This window comes from Danio rerio, chromosome 23 (genome assembly GCF_049306965.1).
Source record: "Danio rerio strain Tuebingen ecotype United States chromosome 23, GRCz12tu, whole genome shotgun sequence".
Taxonomy (NCBI): domain Eukaryota; kingdom Metazoa; phylum Chordata; class Actinopteri; order Cypriniformes; family Danionidae; genus Danio; species Danio rerio.
The window spans coordinates 45,679,192-45,697,932 of NC_133198.1; the positions used below are offsets into that span (position 1 = coordinate 45,679,192).

The window sequence follows — 18,741 nt, forward strand, 5'->3', positions numbered from 1 at the left end:
TCATGTTAATAGAAAGGTGAGTCATGAACATTTATACAGAAGTATTTATGTGTGTAAAGCATCTGTTTTATGAGAAATGCTTCTCATTTGATATGTAAACGACCCGTACAGCTTTAATTTGACATTTCCTTGAGCACGAATGAAACTTTGTTGTACACCAAAAGGGTACCCTTTAGGTAGTGGAAATGCAAGCATGATAAGGGTGACCTGTAACGGCCCGTACCGCACTGTACCACTCAGTGGAAACAGGCCATTATTATAACACCAGAATGAGAGTTATTAGCCATACAATCTTGGAAAATAGGTATTTGATTGATTTCAGAATGATAAAACTCAACTTTTTAACTCTATGGGAGATGCTTATCTGGGATAAGATAATTTTATATGGATAATTATATCCTAATATAGAAACAATGGGAATGAATAGGGTGTATCTTTTCAAATCACTATTTTCCATGACTGCAGAAAACTCTAGTGCTTTACCTTTACCTATGATTTCACTCCTATCTTCCCACGCCTTTCCAGAGCTCTTACATAATCTTTTAGTCGCACGCAATGTTACTGTATTAGAGAGCATTGAGATTGTCAGTCATTTACCAAACTTGCTCAACTCGTCCCCTATATGTTTGTTCCCCTTTGGACAGTAGAAGTGCTTTTGACATCTTTTAATCCATTCTTTAATTCTGGGAGTGTTGTGAAGACATTTGATCTCATCTCGTCCTGTGTCTTGAACGTTTAGTTCCTCGCAGCTCTATCTGTAGCATTTATATGCAATCCTAAACTTGGCCAGTCAAGCTCTGTCTTTCTGTCTCCTCCCTCTTCTGCTGTTATAAAGCTCTTGACCCTCTGCTGCTGTTGTGTTTGTCCTGCAATCAATCTGCCATCATGTTTGCGTCTCTGCTCAAGTTAGACCTGGCCACTGTGGGCTTGACTCTGTTTTTAGGCCTGATTTTTCTGGTTGTGTTCGAGATCTTCAGGATTCGTTCCTACAGTGGTCGATTTCCTCCTGGCCCAACACCTCTGCCTTTTGTGGGAACCATACCTCATTTCTTGAAGGATTCAATGGGCTTCATAAGATCTGTAAGTCTTCTTATCTTATGCTGTTATTTATCCACTACCTTGACTTCATTCACAGTTAAGACAACACTAGCTGTATAGTAATGCTGTGCAATCTTCTCTGATCAGTTATCTCAGTATGGAGAGATGACTACCGTGTATCTTGGGCGAAAGCCGGCGATGGTGCTTAATACACTCCAGGTCATAAAGGAAGCCATAGTCCAAAATGGTACATCATCTTCTGGAAGGCCGTCGATACCGATTTTAACCTGGATCACTGAGGGATATGGTCAGTAAAGTAAACCTGAAAGCAGGTTCATTACAAGTTATTATCAAGCTGATATCAAGGCTTCATCATAGAGAACATGTTAGAATTTAAAGCAATTTGTAGACATAAAAGAATTCACCAGTCCTAACTGCTCGAGATCTTACACCTGTTTCACACTGCAAGCGTCAGCGGCGCGTGAGCAGCGCGTGCGCAGCGCATATGGAGAGCAGAAGCAGCACGCAGGCGTTTGCCTTTCACACCAGCTGCGTCTGCAGCGCGCAGCTCTTCGGCAGCTGCTGCAGAGATCAACCTATCTCTGTCTATTCTATCTAGTTACCGATGTGTCTCTCTAATATACAAATACACTTTTTAAACTTTTCATCTGCACCAAGACCCGCTGCAACTTCCTCCTATGCTGTTTCTTTAACCTGCAAATGTTTAATTTTCAAATTTTATAGATTAAATAGTAGGCTACTGTATGCTTCTCAAGCTCTATGAGGAGTGTCTACTGTCAGAAGACAATCGCCTGTGATATCATGTCATTTAGTTTTTGATCGTCAGGTTGCTGTAGGCCAAGTTATAATAATATTTATACAATATAGTTATAATGATATTTATACATGATCAAACTAGTGTTACCTTCTCCGCTTCAGTGATGTCTAGCGGCAGAATAACAGCTCGTTAATTCATGCTCGTGCAGAGGATGAGACAGAGTAAAGTAATTATGTATGCACTTCTTTTACTTTTTTTCTTGTAGTCAGGTTCACAGTGCAAACAGCTCCCGGTAGGAATAACTCGAGTGAACATAAAACAAAGCCGAGTAAAACTTTCTTCCTCTGCTTCAGCTGCACAGAACACAGCGAGCTCACATCATCCAGCATGCGTGTCGAACTACACTACCCACAATGCACTTCGCTATGGACTACAACTCCCCTAAATATTCTATTTCCTCTCTCCTGAAACACTAGCGTGCAACTTAAGCAAAACTGATACTAAAATTGCTTTACGTTTGGTTTTGTAGTTCGGGCCTAAATAAATGTTTTTTGCCGTTTTTAATCGTTTAAGTTTATTTGATTGACTATATATAAATAAGTTGATATTATTAACACAATTATTGGGTACAATTTCTACTTTTTACTGTCATTCATTGTGTTTTGGTCATTATCAATGCACTGTCACTTTTAGCGTGTCAAATAGACCCAGCGCCGAAACTATCGCTGCACTGCTGCTTCAGAAACGCTCACGCCTCGCGCTTACGCGCTGCTGCTGCGTGCGGTATGAAAGCTCTAAACAGTTAACATGGACGCCGAAAAAACACGCGCTTCTCACCCGCTTCTCACGCTCTGCTCACGCGCTGCTGACGCTTGCGGTGTGAAACAGCCGTTACACTTAAAACCTCAAACATCAAGAGTGTATAATGCGTGTCAGTCGTAATCTGAGGCTCAAGCGTTTTTTATGCTGGTTGTTTGATCAGGGACTCCGCCAATCAACGGGTCCAAGTTCAACTTTAGTCTTGCACTAAATGTTTAAGGGTGGTAAACCTTGTTCAACTGTATTGGCGTTTCCTAAATTTTATAAGGTACTACTAAGGCTGCACGATTCTGGCTAAAATGAGAATCACGTTTTTTTTTTTTTTGCTTAAAATAAAGATCCCAATTTTCTCACGATTCTGTAGATGTAAAGATGATATGAGTCAGCAATTATTATAGTTTTTTCTCAAATATATGGTAAAACAACAATAATAATATTCTGTGTTGGTCTACTGGTTTCTATAAATAATTCTATCCTACTTATAATAATTCTGATGTTGAATTATGTTTGAGAGATAGGCCCATGCTTGCAATCTATCATTGACAACATTATTAGACCATTTAGTTCTGGTAAAATCAACATTATATAGGCTAGAGTAGTTATACTGACACTGTAAATATTTATTTTCATGCACAACTGTGTGTTCGCTGTAAAAGAAAAAACATCAAATGCTTGTCGTAATCATAACTCTAAAATGCAATATGATTATTTAAATGATGTGCACGCTTTCAGTTTCATTTTCACTGCTAAGTAGGGATGCTCATTTCGGTTAATTTTGCTAATCGACAACCGCCTCTCGTTAATCGGTTAATACCGGTTAACTAGTCAGATTACTATTAATTTTTTTTAAACAATTTGACGTGTCTATTTCGTGTCTGACGCATTAAATATTGCATTTTAAAATGCAGATTTATATGCTAGCATATTAATAACAGAACATAACAACAGAGCATCTTCACGCACCTGCAGGGTTTCCATAGCACAGAGGAACAGAATAAACTTAATAAAATGAATAAAATAAATAGGACTGCCCTGAATTATTTTCCACTTAAATGATTCATTTATATTACAAAACGAAAACACTGACTGATTCTTTTTAAGAACGGGCATAGGCTGTTTTTTTTTATCTTGTTTTTGTCTTCCGTCAAATAAAATAGCACACTTCCTCAAATTGCCTGCTCCACGGAAAATATGCATTTATTTAATGCCCCGCTGTTATTATTAGCCTACATCACAAAACATTTTACATTTTTAGTAGAAATCATTATTTTTAAGATTGTCTTGCTATATGGTTTTCTCTCTCTCTTTCTCTTTCTCTCTCTCTCTCGCGGTTCAAGTGCACGCAATGCGTGATGAAGCGACAATACTGACAACGCGCGCATATGTTGACTTTTCTGTAAACAGTTTTGTTGCTTAAATATGATATTGCATTAATGTGCATACCTGCTTTATAAGCTGTAAAATAAAACGTAAAGCCTATTTGTTGTGTTTATGACGCAGATCCAGGAGGCGATCATTATCAGCGCGATTTGGCATCAACACATCTCAAACAGCAATATTCTCCTTCCATTTTGCTTCCTTGGCAAATATGTCTGTAGGCAGATTAAGTGCGTTTATGTAGTGAGTATGTCTCCAACATTTATTAGATTTGCTAGGAATATTTATGATTGTCTCCAATCTACAGATCGGTATTAATGCGTCCTGAAGTAAAGTGAAACGGCTACAAACTCCAGCAAGATAGAGTGATTATATGCAGAGCCATATAGCTTTATCTATAAATAAAGTATAATTATGGAAACTGTGTTCATCTTAACTGAAAGCCACGTCGGTTTGCTGGCTTCACGCATCATGCACCTGTCAGTCAGTCGGTCAGCACGTAACCTCAAAGGGTTTAACAAATAGCCTAGCGCACAGCACTATACGGTCACAGAAGAGTTAGCGCTGTTATAATTCACTTACCTTTTTATACGTTTTGGTGCGATTATAATCTGCTATTAAAAACAACAACTAAATGTTTTGAATGGGTAATGTAGCCATGGCGGGATGCATTTTGTTCCTCGCCATGGAAGAATGAATGTAGCGGAAACCAAGCTCTTTAAAAGTTTTCTGTAGTTGTCTTGACAACACAAACTGCTGCTCTGGGTTAAGCCGCGTGCAAAACACTTGTGGCTTTTAGTAAACTATTCAAAAGACGTCCCTCTTAAAGCAAAAAGCTCATTCGATCGGCCCCTTATGCAGCCAAACTAAAAATATATAAAATAATATTTTTGAATCGTTTAACTGATAGCATTAATAGTTTACAAACGCCCCCTTTCGGTTAACGGTTAATCGATTATTTTGAACATCCCTACTGCTAAATGCTTGTTTATACTTCGCTCGTGGCTCTCAAACGACCACTCTGTGCCACAAACTGAATATTATTTACAACTTTATTACCTGTTACTCACAGCATATGCAGGTTCTGTTCACTAAAGTAGTTCATAACATAGGGTGTGCGCCTGCCCTCTCTGTAACAGCTCACGTTTAGCAGCTCACATTACGTGTGATTTCCCGGCCACAAATACAGCATTATATGAAGACAAAAATGACTATTTAAAGGGAATTACACCTCATAAATACAGCATGTGACTCGTTCAACATCATTTAGAGGTGTCCATGACGCTGAACAATGTATGTGTCATTGCGTATCCTTCCTTTATTCGTCAAGCCCCTATCACATGACTATAACACATGGCTTTAACGCTACCGGAAGACAGCAGACCAGCCTTCACTGTAAACAACAACATGGGCACAGAAATAGGAGCGTTGTTTGCATGTTTTAGCAGTTATTCATTTGTTATGTTTGATAACAACTCGACCTCGTCGTCTGTCCACAAAAATACCTCTCTAGCTTTCTTTGCCATCGCTTTCATTGTTCAACTGGCGTTTGTTGACTAACAATAACCAAATGCCGAGCGAGACACATGCTTCCTGTTTATACTAGAACGCGCATACCCAGAGTGCGTGAATGATCACATGATATATGTTTTTGGTGGCGTAGTGTGGACGGAGATATGTTCAGAAACTCTAAGTGAAACGCTAGTGTGGACGCGGATCATTTTTTATCTGAAACGCTGTTAAAACTAAAAAGCACTAGTGTAAACGGGGCCTCAAAGTCAACATTAGTTAATCTCACTCAAAGTCAACATCAGTAACAGCTACAAAATGCACACGAACACAACCAAACAGACAACACACTAAAACGACAACAGCTGATCTCTTCCGTTGCAGCTTCAGATATAAAGGGCTCTGCAACGAGCGTGATTGGCAGAGAGAGAAGAAGTCGTCACAACGTTGATTTAGATTGGCAGGCGTGTCAGCCAATAGTGCTCCGAAATAGGCAGTACCTCTGAAAATGACAGGGCAGGGAGAAAGAGATAGAGAGACAGAAAGAACATGCATGCACCAAAACTGTGCAGTTCCTAACGGCACACTTGACAATAAAACCGATTCTGATGTTTAGGTTATCTGTCTTTTTTCAGCTCGTCTATGTATTATTTTGAATGTTTAATGTCTGTCCTCAGGAATTGTATTGGCCACATTTGGTCACTCGTGGAGGCAGCAGAGACGGTTTGCTCTGCACACACTCAGAAACTTTGGTCTGGGAAAGAAGTCTGTGGAGGAGCGTGTGACGGAGGAAAGCGGTTACCTGGTTCCTGAAATGCTCAAAATGGAAGGTCATCCAAGATTTTTAACATCTTTTCACTCTTTCATTCTTTTAAAAAAAATCTTCACCCAGGTATGGTGACATCAGTCCCTGACCAAAAATTTCAAGGACATGGTCCCATTTTAGGAATTTGGATGTGTTGATTTGCTGTAATGGTAGCAAGTCTTAGTGGTGTGGTTGGCTTAAAATGTCTTTAAACTGGATGGCTTTTATTTAGAAAGTTTCATTTGATTGGCAAAGTTCTCTTAACTTTAAAAACAGTCCTTGCTAGAGACTAACTCATTCTTCTTTGTTAAAGGCAAGCCCTTCGACCCCCAACATGCAATACAAAATGCCGTTTCCAACATTATCTGCTCCATTGTGTTTGGGGATCGATTCGAGTATGATAATAAGCGCTTTGAATACCTTCTGGAGATCATAAAAGAAAACATCAACCAGGCAGGGTCACTTATTGGACAGGTATGAATATCTGGTAAATATGCTAGCTTTGCTCTGTTTTTGTTTCCATGAGGTGGACGTAATTCAATGCATTCTGATTGGTTAATTATACATTTTAATAATCTTTTCAAATTTGACATTAGTTCACCAATGGCCTTAAAGATGTAGGTAGAGGAATGAAACTCATAAATGTTTAGAATCACTTGAGGGAGAGTAAATGATGACTGATTTTTCATTTTTATTTGAACTACTACTAAAGCCTGGTTTATACTTCTGCGTCAAGTGACCCACGGCGCATGCAACACGCGTAGCTGTGCATTTATACTTCTGCACGCTGTCTCTGTTGGTCTGCATTAACACTTCCAAAACACTAGTTGGCAGTGAGGTGTAAATGTTTCTCTGTGTCGAGTTTCTTCGCTGCTGTTTTGCTTTTCCTGAACACTTCCGGGATGTACAAGTGGCTCAAACTCGCTCATTTTTAGGCTGGAACCGGCGGACATGCAACAACTTTAACTATGAGGTAAACACAAAACAAAACTTTCTATCCGGAGCTCCTTCACGGGACTCCACACTTGTAAACAATCGCTCCATCAGGCTCGCACCATTCGCGCAGCTCTCGGTCCCGCCCAGACTCGCCAGCGCTACCAAGCCGACCAATCACAGAGCTTGTGCTACACGTCGTTGCGATGTGTAGTTACCTTTTTTGAGAGGTGCACGTTGGCGAAGGGCTATGCGTCAGCGTCGTAGCATACGCGTGCGTTTGACGCAGAAGTATAAATCAGCCTTAATATTTAACTGTCCCACAATTCCATGGGAGATGCTCGTTTTTGAGTAGGTTAGAACTAATCTATGCAGGAATGTGGTACACAAGCAGGGTTTGACAGTTTTTGAAACTGAGACACTTGACTCAACATTTTCCGTTTTTCTTTTCCAGGTCTTTAACTTAATTCCCTTTATCAAGCATTTCCCAGGGCCACATCAGAAAATCTATCAGAACGCAGAGGAGTTGAAGGCATTCATCAGAGAATCAACCAAATCACACAGAGAAACTCTGGATCCAGACAGTCCACGAGACTTTATTGATGCCTATCTGCTGGAGATGGAGAAAGTGAGAGCGACATGATCAACCACTCTTGAAAATGTATAATATGCTGTCTGATGGTAGTTATTGCATGTGAAGATGTGATTCTGTTAAGTAAAACAAGCTCCAAGAAGGATCATCTTTAGTAACTTGCCAACTTTGAACTTCTACCATTAACCCTTATAGTAATTGTATTCATGAATCAACATCATCCTACAAGCTGAAATCATGTAAACATGTAGTGAAGTAAATATGCATGGGTAAATGTTTTTGTTTTTTTCTTTGAACAGCAAAAGTCCAGTCAGGACTCTTCATTTCATGAAGATAACATGGTTATGTCAGTGGCTGATTTGTTCTTGGCTGGAAGCGACACTACAGCGACCACCATCAGATGGGGACTCATCTACCTGACTCAAAACCCAGATGTACAAGGTAATTAACATTGACAATGTGTCTGTGGCTCAAAATGTGGAGATTGGAGTTAACAGTAACTAGGTATTTGGATGGTTGAAGTCAAAGAAGTTGTCTGTTGACCTCTGAAATGGAATATAATGGATTGAATACAGATCTTGGGAAGGGTACAGAAACACATCTGCAATGTTAAAGGTCTCAGTGAGCACAGTGTCCTCTGTAAATCAGAGAGGTTTGGAACCACCAGGACTCCTGGATACCCTTTTTCACCAGCATGAACCAAGTGATAATTCAGAGTTACTTCTATTGAAGTTCCGGTACTAGTTCAGCAAAATAATCCACCACAGAGTCAAGTCTATTATCACTGAATGTGCTTCATCTTTCCTAAAAACCTAAATGCGGAAGTGGCAAATACAAACATGACATGACATTGTGTTGCTATTAATGTTATTGGCTTTGCTATTCTAAAGGTGTCACTCAAAACAATTGTGTTAGCATAGTTGACCACGGTAGCACCATCTTAAGCTTCTTACTTTAGAACCTACGCAGTTCTTACTTATAGCCCAACAGTGTTTTGGTGCTGTTCAATACATTTTTTGTAGTTCAGATCCAATGCTTTAGGTCAGGGGTTTTCAAAGTCTAAGACAGTGGGCCTCCCTTTTGACACAACTTATCCATTGGCGCCCCCCTCCTCCCAAACACGCACACACACAAACACACATATATATATATATATATATATATATATATATATATATATATATATATATATATATATATTTATATATATATATATATATATATATATATATATATATATATATATATATATATATATATATATATTAAGGGTGGAGCCGAACCCGAATACGGTATTCGGAAAGGCACGAATAGCGTGTTTTTACGAATACTTATTTCGAACAAATACTTGAAAAATTATTTGTATTCGGGAGCAAGAAAAGCATTACATCAAAAAGCTGCGTTTCCTCCTGAGACCACAGTGCATGAGTGAGAGAGAGAGAGAGCGAGAGAGAGAGAGAGAGAGAGGGCGGGGCGGAGGTAAAAGGTCTCTGGCACACGCTTCTCCGCAGCAGCAGACGGAGAAGGCTCGGCTGAGCGAAAAAAATGCTTCTCTGCATCACTATTTTGTACCTTAATTGGGTTCCAGATGCAGTTTATAAACTTGTAGCGGAGTTTGTTCGGGATTTTCCATTACGCTGCATTTTTGAAGTTTGCAATCGGGTGCTCTCTGTTTACGCAACTTTAGCTCTGTTAGCGCGGTAATTTAGACAATAGACTGTTGACAGAGTAACATTAACGTTTGTTTATAAAGGTTAAAACGATGCTTGTGCAGTTGTGTTGAATAGTATGCACTTATAGGAGTTATATGGTACGTCTACATTACTGTCTTTTGCAGACAGCAAGATATATGCTATAGGCTAGTTAACCTTAGCATAGCTTCCCGTCACTTTTTATTAACTTGAAACTCCTCAAATACATTTGGGCACCATGACAAAGAGTGAGACTGCTGCTGAGCCATTTCTTAGTCCTCCACCAGTAAAAAAAAATAAAACTTCATGTTCTTTGTGGAAGCATTTTACAGTCAGTGGTGCTGCAGATAAGACAAAGTGATACTGTATAATGAATGCAAAAGTGAAATCAGCAGAGGCAGAGATATTAAACATCTGTCAACATCTTCTATGCATAATCATTCATTTTCTTTTCGGCTTAGTCCCTTTATTAATCTGGGTTTGCCACGATGGAATGAACCACCAATTTATCCAGCACATGTTTTACGCAGTGGCTGCCCTTCCAGCTGCTACCCAGCACTGGGAAACATCCATACACTCTCTTTCGCACACATACAATTGGGACAATTTAGCTTACCCAATTCACCTATATTGCATGTGTTTGGACTGTGGGGGAAACCGGAGCACCCGGAGGAAACCCACGCCAACATGGGGAGAACCCAGTGCTACTCACTGTGCCACCGCGCAACCTTCTATGTAATGTATTATCACATGCACTAAAAGCGTCCTCTCCTGATACTGTCTGTGAACCCCCCACAAGCATCAATCCCCTCAATCAGCACAGCTATGTTCTGCTAAATCCTCCACAAGCACCAAACCATGAACACAGCCACATTCTGCCAGATGACAATAGCAGGGCTGTATCTTTTAGTATTATATAGAATACTTTTGTTCTGCCAGATCTCCCTGGCAGGGTTTTATTTAGATTTATTTAGTTAATTTTAGTTTTTGGAATTCTGTGCATTGGAACAAAGTTCTTTCTGAAGAAGAACAGTTTTTTTGAAGTATTATTTGTTTTTATTCTGTCTATTCAGTGTCCTTCATCAAGAACGGTGGTGGTGGGGTTCATAATATTCACAATGGTATTTTATTAGTTGTTGGTTTAACCATGGGTGAGATAATGGCTTCTATGTTATTTTCTTTTCAATGACATTTCTTGTCACATGTTCAAAAACAACAACCAATATTGCATGTCTATAATTTATATAATGGGTATAATTAAACAATACTTTCACTATAACGTAAATTAGAAGTGTAATAGAAAAAAATATATTTTTGCGCCATTTTGAATTTTACTCAAATACAAATACAAATACTTTTCCCCCTTAACAAATACAAATACAAATACCGGCTGCTCCGCACATCCCTAAATATATATATATATATATATATATATATATATATATATATATATATATATATATATATATATATATATATAAAGACACAGACAGATGTCAGACTGTTAACTTACTTTTATCATCATTTGCATGAAAGTGCAATTATTTACAGAGTAATAACAAGTATTTTAATATAACGTTTTTAAAACTAGGATGATGGTTAATATGAATAGAACAGCTCCAAGAACTGTTCATCCCAGTCAAAACAGTCGAAGTTTAGTGGGTCTCATGCTGTCATTAGCCAAAATATCTTGACAAACCACACTTAAAGGTTGTGGTTCATCAGCTGGTCCTGTCCACGTAAATCCTAAACTCAATTACTGATCATCATACTGTCGTCTTTTGGGTTTAAGCCCTGAACTTGAAGTCTTTGAATCGGGGGTCTCAGAAACCGATTAATTGCAGGCACGTGCACACATAGGGCTCAACCTGTGCAGTGCACATGCCCTTTTTAGTCCTGGATAGAAAGTACCCTTCCAAAATGATCAAAAGTGCCCCAGCGACGCGGCACACCCTCGGTCCCGCCCTTCCTTAGGCGCGCGACAACACCGCTCTTGAGCACGCGCGCGACAACACAGCTGATCAAAACGCGCGCGACAACACAGCTGATCAGAACGCGCGCGACAGACCCTATACTACCCCCCCCCCCCTGTATTGGCAGGCTTGCCAGACAGAAGCGAATTCACAGCTATGGCCTTCTGGGTAAAAAAGGTTTTCTTATTTTTGACGTATTATTTTTATTATATATTTTTCCCGCGCCTCCCCTGACATGCTCTGGCGCCCCCCAGGGGAGGCGCGCCTCACACTTTGAAAACCCCTGCTTTAGGTGTTAAAAGACAAAGATCCGATTTTGAAGTAGACTCTTGCCTCGAACCAGTACTCAAACTATCATTGTGGGGAAGAGATAAGAGTGGCTTACTCAACAAACTGAGCAAGTAAGAGAAGAGCCTTAGTTAGGGAGGTGACCAAGAACCCTATGGTCACTATGAAAGAGCTCCAGCATTTCTCTGGGGAGAGACCAGAACCTTCCAGAAGTGCAACAATCAGGCCTGTGTGGCAGAGCAGCCAGACAGAAGCCACCCTTCATAAAAAGGGACATGACAGCCCAGCTGGAGTATGATAAAAGGTACCTGTAGGACCCTCAGACCACAAGAAACAAAGTCTATAGTCTGATGAAGTCAAGTTTAAACTCTTTGTCTGAAGAAAACGAGGCACCTCTCATCCTCTGGACAACACCATCCCTACAGTAACGCATGGTGGGGCATCATGCTGTGGGGATGTTTTTCCTTAAATTTTGTAGTGGTGGAATTTGATTAATGACCGTGGCCTGCCGTCTCTGTTATCTGTTGGTTTCGGGGCCAGCACCCAATGAGCTCTCTCAATACCAAGATCTGTGTTCTGAGGAATCTCCATCAAGTTGGGTATAAACCTCTCCATAAGCTGTGTCATCAATGCCCCCTTGGCTTCCTCAGGAACATTGTAGATCCTTATATTTTCCTGTCGTGACCTCCCTTCTTGGTCGAGCAGTTTATTTTCTTGTTGATTCATCACTTTTATCATTTTGCTCATCACCTGTTCTAAGTTTTGAACACATTTTTCTGCTTTTACAATTCGCGTTTCCGCTATCTTTTGATTAACGCTAGTGAGTTCTGTGATGATGCCACATAGTTGCTGTTTTGTGTCTCTGGAAACGTCCTTTATCTCCTCCAGAACTTTTGTCTAACCAGCCGTGTCACTCAGGTGGGTAGCGTTGTTAGCATTAGCTTCGCCATCTGGTACGTGCGTGAGAGCTAATGTCTACGCTTTCTTAATATAAAGTTTCTCCAGCAGTGCATTTTTTTGTTTCCGTCTCTTTTTATACTTGTCCCACTTATTAAGCAAGACAAGCCGAGAAAACAATATATTTGATGGTTTAATGAGGTTTATAAAGACTTTCTAATGCTGTGTTCACACCAGATGCGGAATGCCTGTCAGGCACGAGTGATTTACATGTTAAGTCAATGCAAACGCACGAATAGACGTCCTGCGGCGCGATTTGCGCGAATAGCGAGACGCAAATGGCACGGCGCGAATTAAGCATTTTGCTCGAATCTCGAGTTCGAAAATCTGAACTTCAGTGGACATTCGCGTCACGTTAACCAATCAGGAGCTTGCTCTTGTGGGGGCGTGATTGTGACGTATCGCCTGTTGTTGGTGTCCCGGGGGAAATCCTCCAGCCGACACCTACAAAAAGTTCATCAAACTGGGCTTGGCTCAGTCAGAAGCACCCCTGAAAGCCTCTATCATCAAGGTTCAGTTTCTGGAGGAGTTTCACAGAGTTGGATGAACCTCTGAAAGGATCTAGTGGACTCAGATACGGCCTAAACGTATCGACGCTGTTCTTTAGCCTTCATAAAGCACATAAACACAGTCTTCATAAAATCCATGTTAGCCATTTTGCAATGAAGCTAGAGTCACTGGGGGGTTTGACGCGTGAATGAAGTAAACTCAAATGTTCACGCGGCTATTTACGCGTGAATATCGCGATTTATCCATGCGTTCTGTGTCTGGTGTGAACACAGCATCAGAGGAGCCACTGTTTAAGTTCCCATTCAGAGAAATGACGTCACTGGAACCCTCACCAGGATGTTTTTTAGTGGCAGGAACTTGGAGTAGTCAAGATTGAAGATAACATGAATGCAGCAGACATTCCTGATTAAAACCTATCCTAGAGCACCCTGGACCTAAGAGTACAAAAGAGTGGCTATGTGAACATCCTTGATTGATCTAAGAAGTGACCTTTGTTTTGAAAAATTAATTGTTTTGTACTTTTGATCTTCATTGTACTCCAAAACTTTAACATGCATGTTTGCATTTCTAGTGGGCAAATTAAACTGCTGAATCAGGATGATAGTATAGTCTGTGCAACTACTTTGATGCAGATTACATTGTACCAAGTTTAAGAAAGGGTTTAAAGTCACCACACTCTATGAACTCTATGAAATGAAGCTTTCATTCAGTGAAACTCAGCTTTGATTTTGTTCCAGAGCGATGTCATGAGGAGATTGTTCGGGTTCTGGGTTACGACCGCTTACCATGCATGGATGACCGTGACAGACTGCCATACACGCTCGCCACTGTTCATGAGCTTCAACGCTGTGGAAATATTGTACCATCGTCTGTACCACATGAAACAACTCAACCAATGAAACTAAGAGGATATGACATTCCCCAGGTGCTGAATGAGCATATGTTGGTTGGTTTGTGAGTGAAATTGTTAAATGAAACTAACAAACGTTGTCTTTTTAGGGAACTCAGATGTTGATTAACTTGTCAGATATTCTGGCTAACAAGGAGCACTGGAAGCATCCAAACACTTTCAACCCTGAGAATTTCTTAGACGATAAGGGAAATTTCTACAGACCGGAGGCTTTTCTTCCTTTCTCCTTGGGTGAGTCTCATGAAAAAGATGTCATCAGTAAACCAAGCAGGAATTGATCAACTCTGATTGACTTTTATCTTTTCCTCCAGGTCCGAGGGTCTGTCTTGGTGAGACTCTGGCTAAGACTGAGCTCTTCCTCTTCATCACGTCTCTCCTTCAGCGGATTCGTTTCTCCTGGCCGACTGGTGAGAAGTGGCCGAACATGGATGGGATTGTCAGCGTGGTTCGCTCTCCTGAACCATTCAAAATCATCTGCCATAGCAGAGGCTCAAAAGAGTGAACATGCCTTTCTGACATTTACAGACATTTACAAAAAATCTTGTAGCCTTGAGCCTTTTACAATAGATAACAATGGTGCTGTAAAACCACTGTAAGACTCTAAAGATATTCTGACAAGTACTGTCACCCCCTAGTCAGTACAGGTGCACACTAGCTGTATATCTTTCATAATCGACTTATATTGACATAGATCTGTGACACACACTAGCCCCTTTCACACAGTGATACCGGTAAATATCCGGAAAATTTCCGGAACGACTTTACCGGTATGTTCAAAAAAGCGCTGTTCACACAGCCGAGGACGTTACGGAATTTTTCCGGAAAAGAGCATTCACACATCCATTCCAAAATACCGGTAAATTCTGACATCATTCACCACAAATGAGCTTTAAACGGCTGCGCTTGTATTTGTAAACATTTGACTAAATTACAAACTCTGTGAATGATCAATATCGTGAACAACTTTCGCAGGATCACTTTCGCATGTCGAGATGTTCATAATATGTGCGTGTGCAGGCGCTCACAGGCTGTTTCACAGACACAAGCAAAGCTTAAAGGTAAACAAACAACGGCTTATCATAAGCGTCTCATCGATGATTATTTACACAGTTGGCATTAAGATGAACATATAAACATAATCTGACTAACTTCTAGCAGCTAAATGTGTCTGGAAAAATATTCAAAGGCTTTTATTCTCACAAACCGCGCGGACGTAAATGCGTCTGACTGTTGTGATTGGCAAAAGCAGACGTTTTCAAAATTGCCGGCAATTTTCCGGAAAGGTCTGTATGTGTGAAAGGGGCTACTGTTAGTGTTTATAATCATGGACATTATTGCACTCTGTGCTTAATTAAAATATACGCCAAAACACACAAAAGTGCTTTTCATTACATTTAGATTCCTTCTCCAACATTTAAATTGAGTTGTTGCATATATTAAGTAATTCATATATTAAGTAAGGTCTTGAGCATTCCTTCTAAAATTATTCATACAGAATTGAGTCCAAATATGTAAACATTATTATTTAATTAAATTCAATTCGTCTTTATTTCTATCGAGCTTTTACAATCTAGATTGTTTCAAAGCAGCTTCACAAAGAAGTTCTAGTAAATTGAAACCGTGTAAGTCCAGATTTCAGAGTTGAAGGTCAGTGTAGTTCAGTTCTGTGTGGTTTAGATTTAAGTGTTTGGCCTTTCAGCAGTGAAGAGCAAATCCATAGATACGCAGCTCCACAAGTCCCAAATCAAGCAAGCTAGTGGCGAGGAACAATCTTCACCAGTTGACGAAAGTGAAGGATTAAAAACCAAGAGAGAAACCAGGCTCAGTTGGGCACGACCATTGCTCCTCTGATTAAACTTCTTGTACAGAGCTGCAGTCTAGGTGCTGGAGGCTGGAAAATGCTGGACTTCTATCGTGGAGAAGCTGCAGGTGTGAGTAGATCACCAGCAGGTGTTCAGGCTGACCCACTGGATCAATGCGAAGACTCGTCTGTCACTGGGGTCTTTCAGGAATCAGTCCCAATCTCTCCACTCCTCCATAACCACAACAGCGTCAGCTCAGGATATGGTCTGGTCCAGGATTATGGACACCTTGGCATCATTTCTTCACAGGTCTTGGATCACATCAGTGACACTGCATAATCTCTAGAGGCCTCAGGATGAGTATCCCCAGGTGGAAACGGAGAATAAAGAAAATAATAAGTGTAGCTGCTGTTCATAATGTATTTAAACACAAAATGCAAAAATTAAGTGCTATAAATGAAAATAGTAGTTATATTAACAGACATAGAAACAAACATGTTTGTGTTTCTAACAAAATGTCAGGTGCATTAAGGTTTGTCAAGCCCACTCACCTGCGTATAGCACACTCATGCATTGTACCGTTATGTGATGCATTGCGTATATGCTTTACTAAAAAGATAAGTCTTTAATCTAGTTTTGAACTGAGAAAGCATGTCCGAGCCTCGGACATTATCAGGAAGGCTATTCCAGAGTTTAGGAGCCATAAATAAGAAGGCTTGACCTCCTTTAGTAGACTTACTATATAGAACATAATTTTCTATTGAAATATTTTACTAAATTCCAATGTAGTACCTATGAAGTAGGTGATGTAGCAATAGTCAAAGTCTAGACATCACAGCTGCAAACAATAACCAGCTTAATTAAGCAATGAGAAAGTAAATAAGGAAATAGACAAGTCAAAACAAACTGAAAATAACTACAAAAACACATTTAAATGCATACATACAAAATCACATATCTTATATACGGAGCTGCTCTTCCAAACATCAGCTTTCAACAGTGACATTTGTATTACAATTATTACACTGAGCTGAATCAGTTTAACTAGAACTCCAGCATTCTACCACTACTCTCCTACCTGCCTGCCTGAAATCCTGGTATGTAACACCACCTATAAACATGTACTTTTTGTTCTTAATTTAATTCAAGTAGATCTTCTTGGCTGTGTCTAAATGCCAAAATTAATAGATTTTCTGGCATGCGATATAACAAGCGATTGAACCAGTGTACCTAATAATGTGGCCACAGAGAAATCATAAGCAAAGCCCCCCAATTGCATTGATCGTTTACTAAATTCTTTTTGTTCACCTTTTTGTTCTTAGTGCAGAAAACTTGTACTTGAAAACTCTTAGGAATGCTTATGAACCATTCCCTCTGGAAGTGTTAGGAAATGAGAAAAAGGGAGTGTTTTCCTTCTCTTGTAAGTGCCTGCAATGTCTGAGCCTGATCTTTCATAGATTACATTGTCCTGCAAAAAGTAGCCGAATAAACTCCAATACTTTTTGTCTTGCTATTTTAAGGTGCTTGCTTCAATATCAGTCCTGGAGGGCCAGTGCCATTTCAAGGTTTAGCTCCAATTTGCCTCAATGCACCCAACTTTAAGTTTCAAATATACCTAGCAAGACCAGGGTTGGGGCTAAACTCTGCTCAATAGAAAGCAAGGGTCTCAAGACGTTCAAACTCCAGCAAACGAACCAAAAACTTTGTCAAAACATTCCATGTGACTCCAGTGGTTCAAATGTAATCATACCATGCTACAAAGAAATTATTTTGTCTGCCAAAAAAAAAAAAAAAAAAAAAACTGTTCTGCATCAAATAAGGATGCGTGTCTACTATAAGCAATGTGCTGTTGCATGGCTGAATGTATTGGCAGTAAGTCAGACTCTCTGTGGTCAACACATTCCCAGATAAACTTGTGAGGAAAAGAAAACATTGTTTTTAGGGTTTTTTGGCACACAAAAGTGTTCTTGGTTCTTTCTGGAAGCCACAGCCATATCACTCTGCAGCCCAAGACCGGTTACTCACTGAAGTTAAGCAGGGCTGAGCCTGGATGGGAGACCTGTGGTCTCTGAATCTGTGGTCTGTGAGAGTCCTAATGCCCCAGTAAAAGTGAAGGGGATGCTATACTGTCAGTGGGCATCGTCTTTCGGATGAGACATTAAACCGAGGTCTTGACTTAAAAATCCCATGGCACTACTCGTAAAGAGTAGGGGTGCAGCCTGGAGTCCTGGTCAAGTTCCATCCATCCCCCCCTTACTGATCATGGCCTCTCAATCATCCCCATCCACCGAATTGGCTGTATGACCACTCCCCCAATAGTATGTTGTAAGCGCACTGACGCCATTGTCCTGTGGCTGCCGTCGCACCATCCAAGTGGATTTGGGTGTATGGGTTTAGCTTCAACCCTGGTCCTACTAGGTATACTTCAAACTTAAAAGCAGGTGTATTTTTAAATTCCTTTTCTAGCCATCTTAGGACCCTTAAAAGTCTTAATTCACAAGGCTCTCTTTAAAGTATTCTACGTTTCCCTGCCAGACACTAACTTGTCATTGTCTCTGTTAAAGCTGTTTGACCCCCAACATGCAACAGAACGCCTTTCCAACATTATCTGCTCCATCATGTTTTTAGATGGATTCAGTCAAGATAACATACACTTCACATACCTTCACAAAGTAGAATCTCACTCAGGCGTGGTCACTTGTTGGACAGGTATGAACAAGTGCTAACTGTGTTGTTAGCTTTACATGTTCCTTAAGTTT

General features: G+C 40.2%; 2 protein-coding genes across 2 annotated transcripts in view; both read left to right on the plus strand.

Moving 5' to 3' along the window:
• The window catches only part of tut4 (terminal uridylyl transferase 4), a 162,033-nt gene that overhangs the window by 68,043 nt on the left and 75,249 nt on the right, over positions 1–18,741 (plus strand). The gene's annotated exons all lie outside the window — the stretch shown is intronic.
• Positions 858–15,555, plus strand: cyp2aa12 (cytochrome P450, family 2, subfamily AA, polypeptide 12). Its single transcript, NM_001109701.2, is given in 9 exon segments — positions 858–1,080; positions 1,186–1,345; positions 6,199–6,351; positions 6,640–6,800; positions 7,714–7,887; positions 8,151–8,292; positions 14,008–14,195; positions 14,270–14,411; positions 14,492–15,555. Coding segments are annotated over 9 exon segments (1,506 nt in total). The 5' UTR covers positions 858–885; the 3' UTR covers positions 14,683–15,555.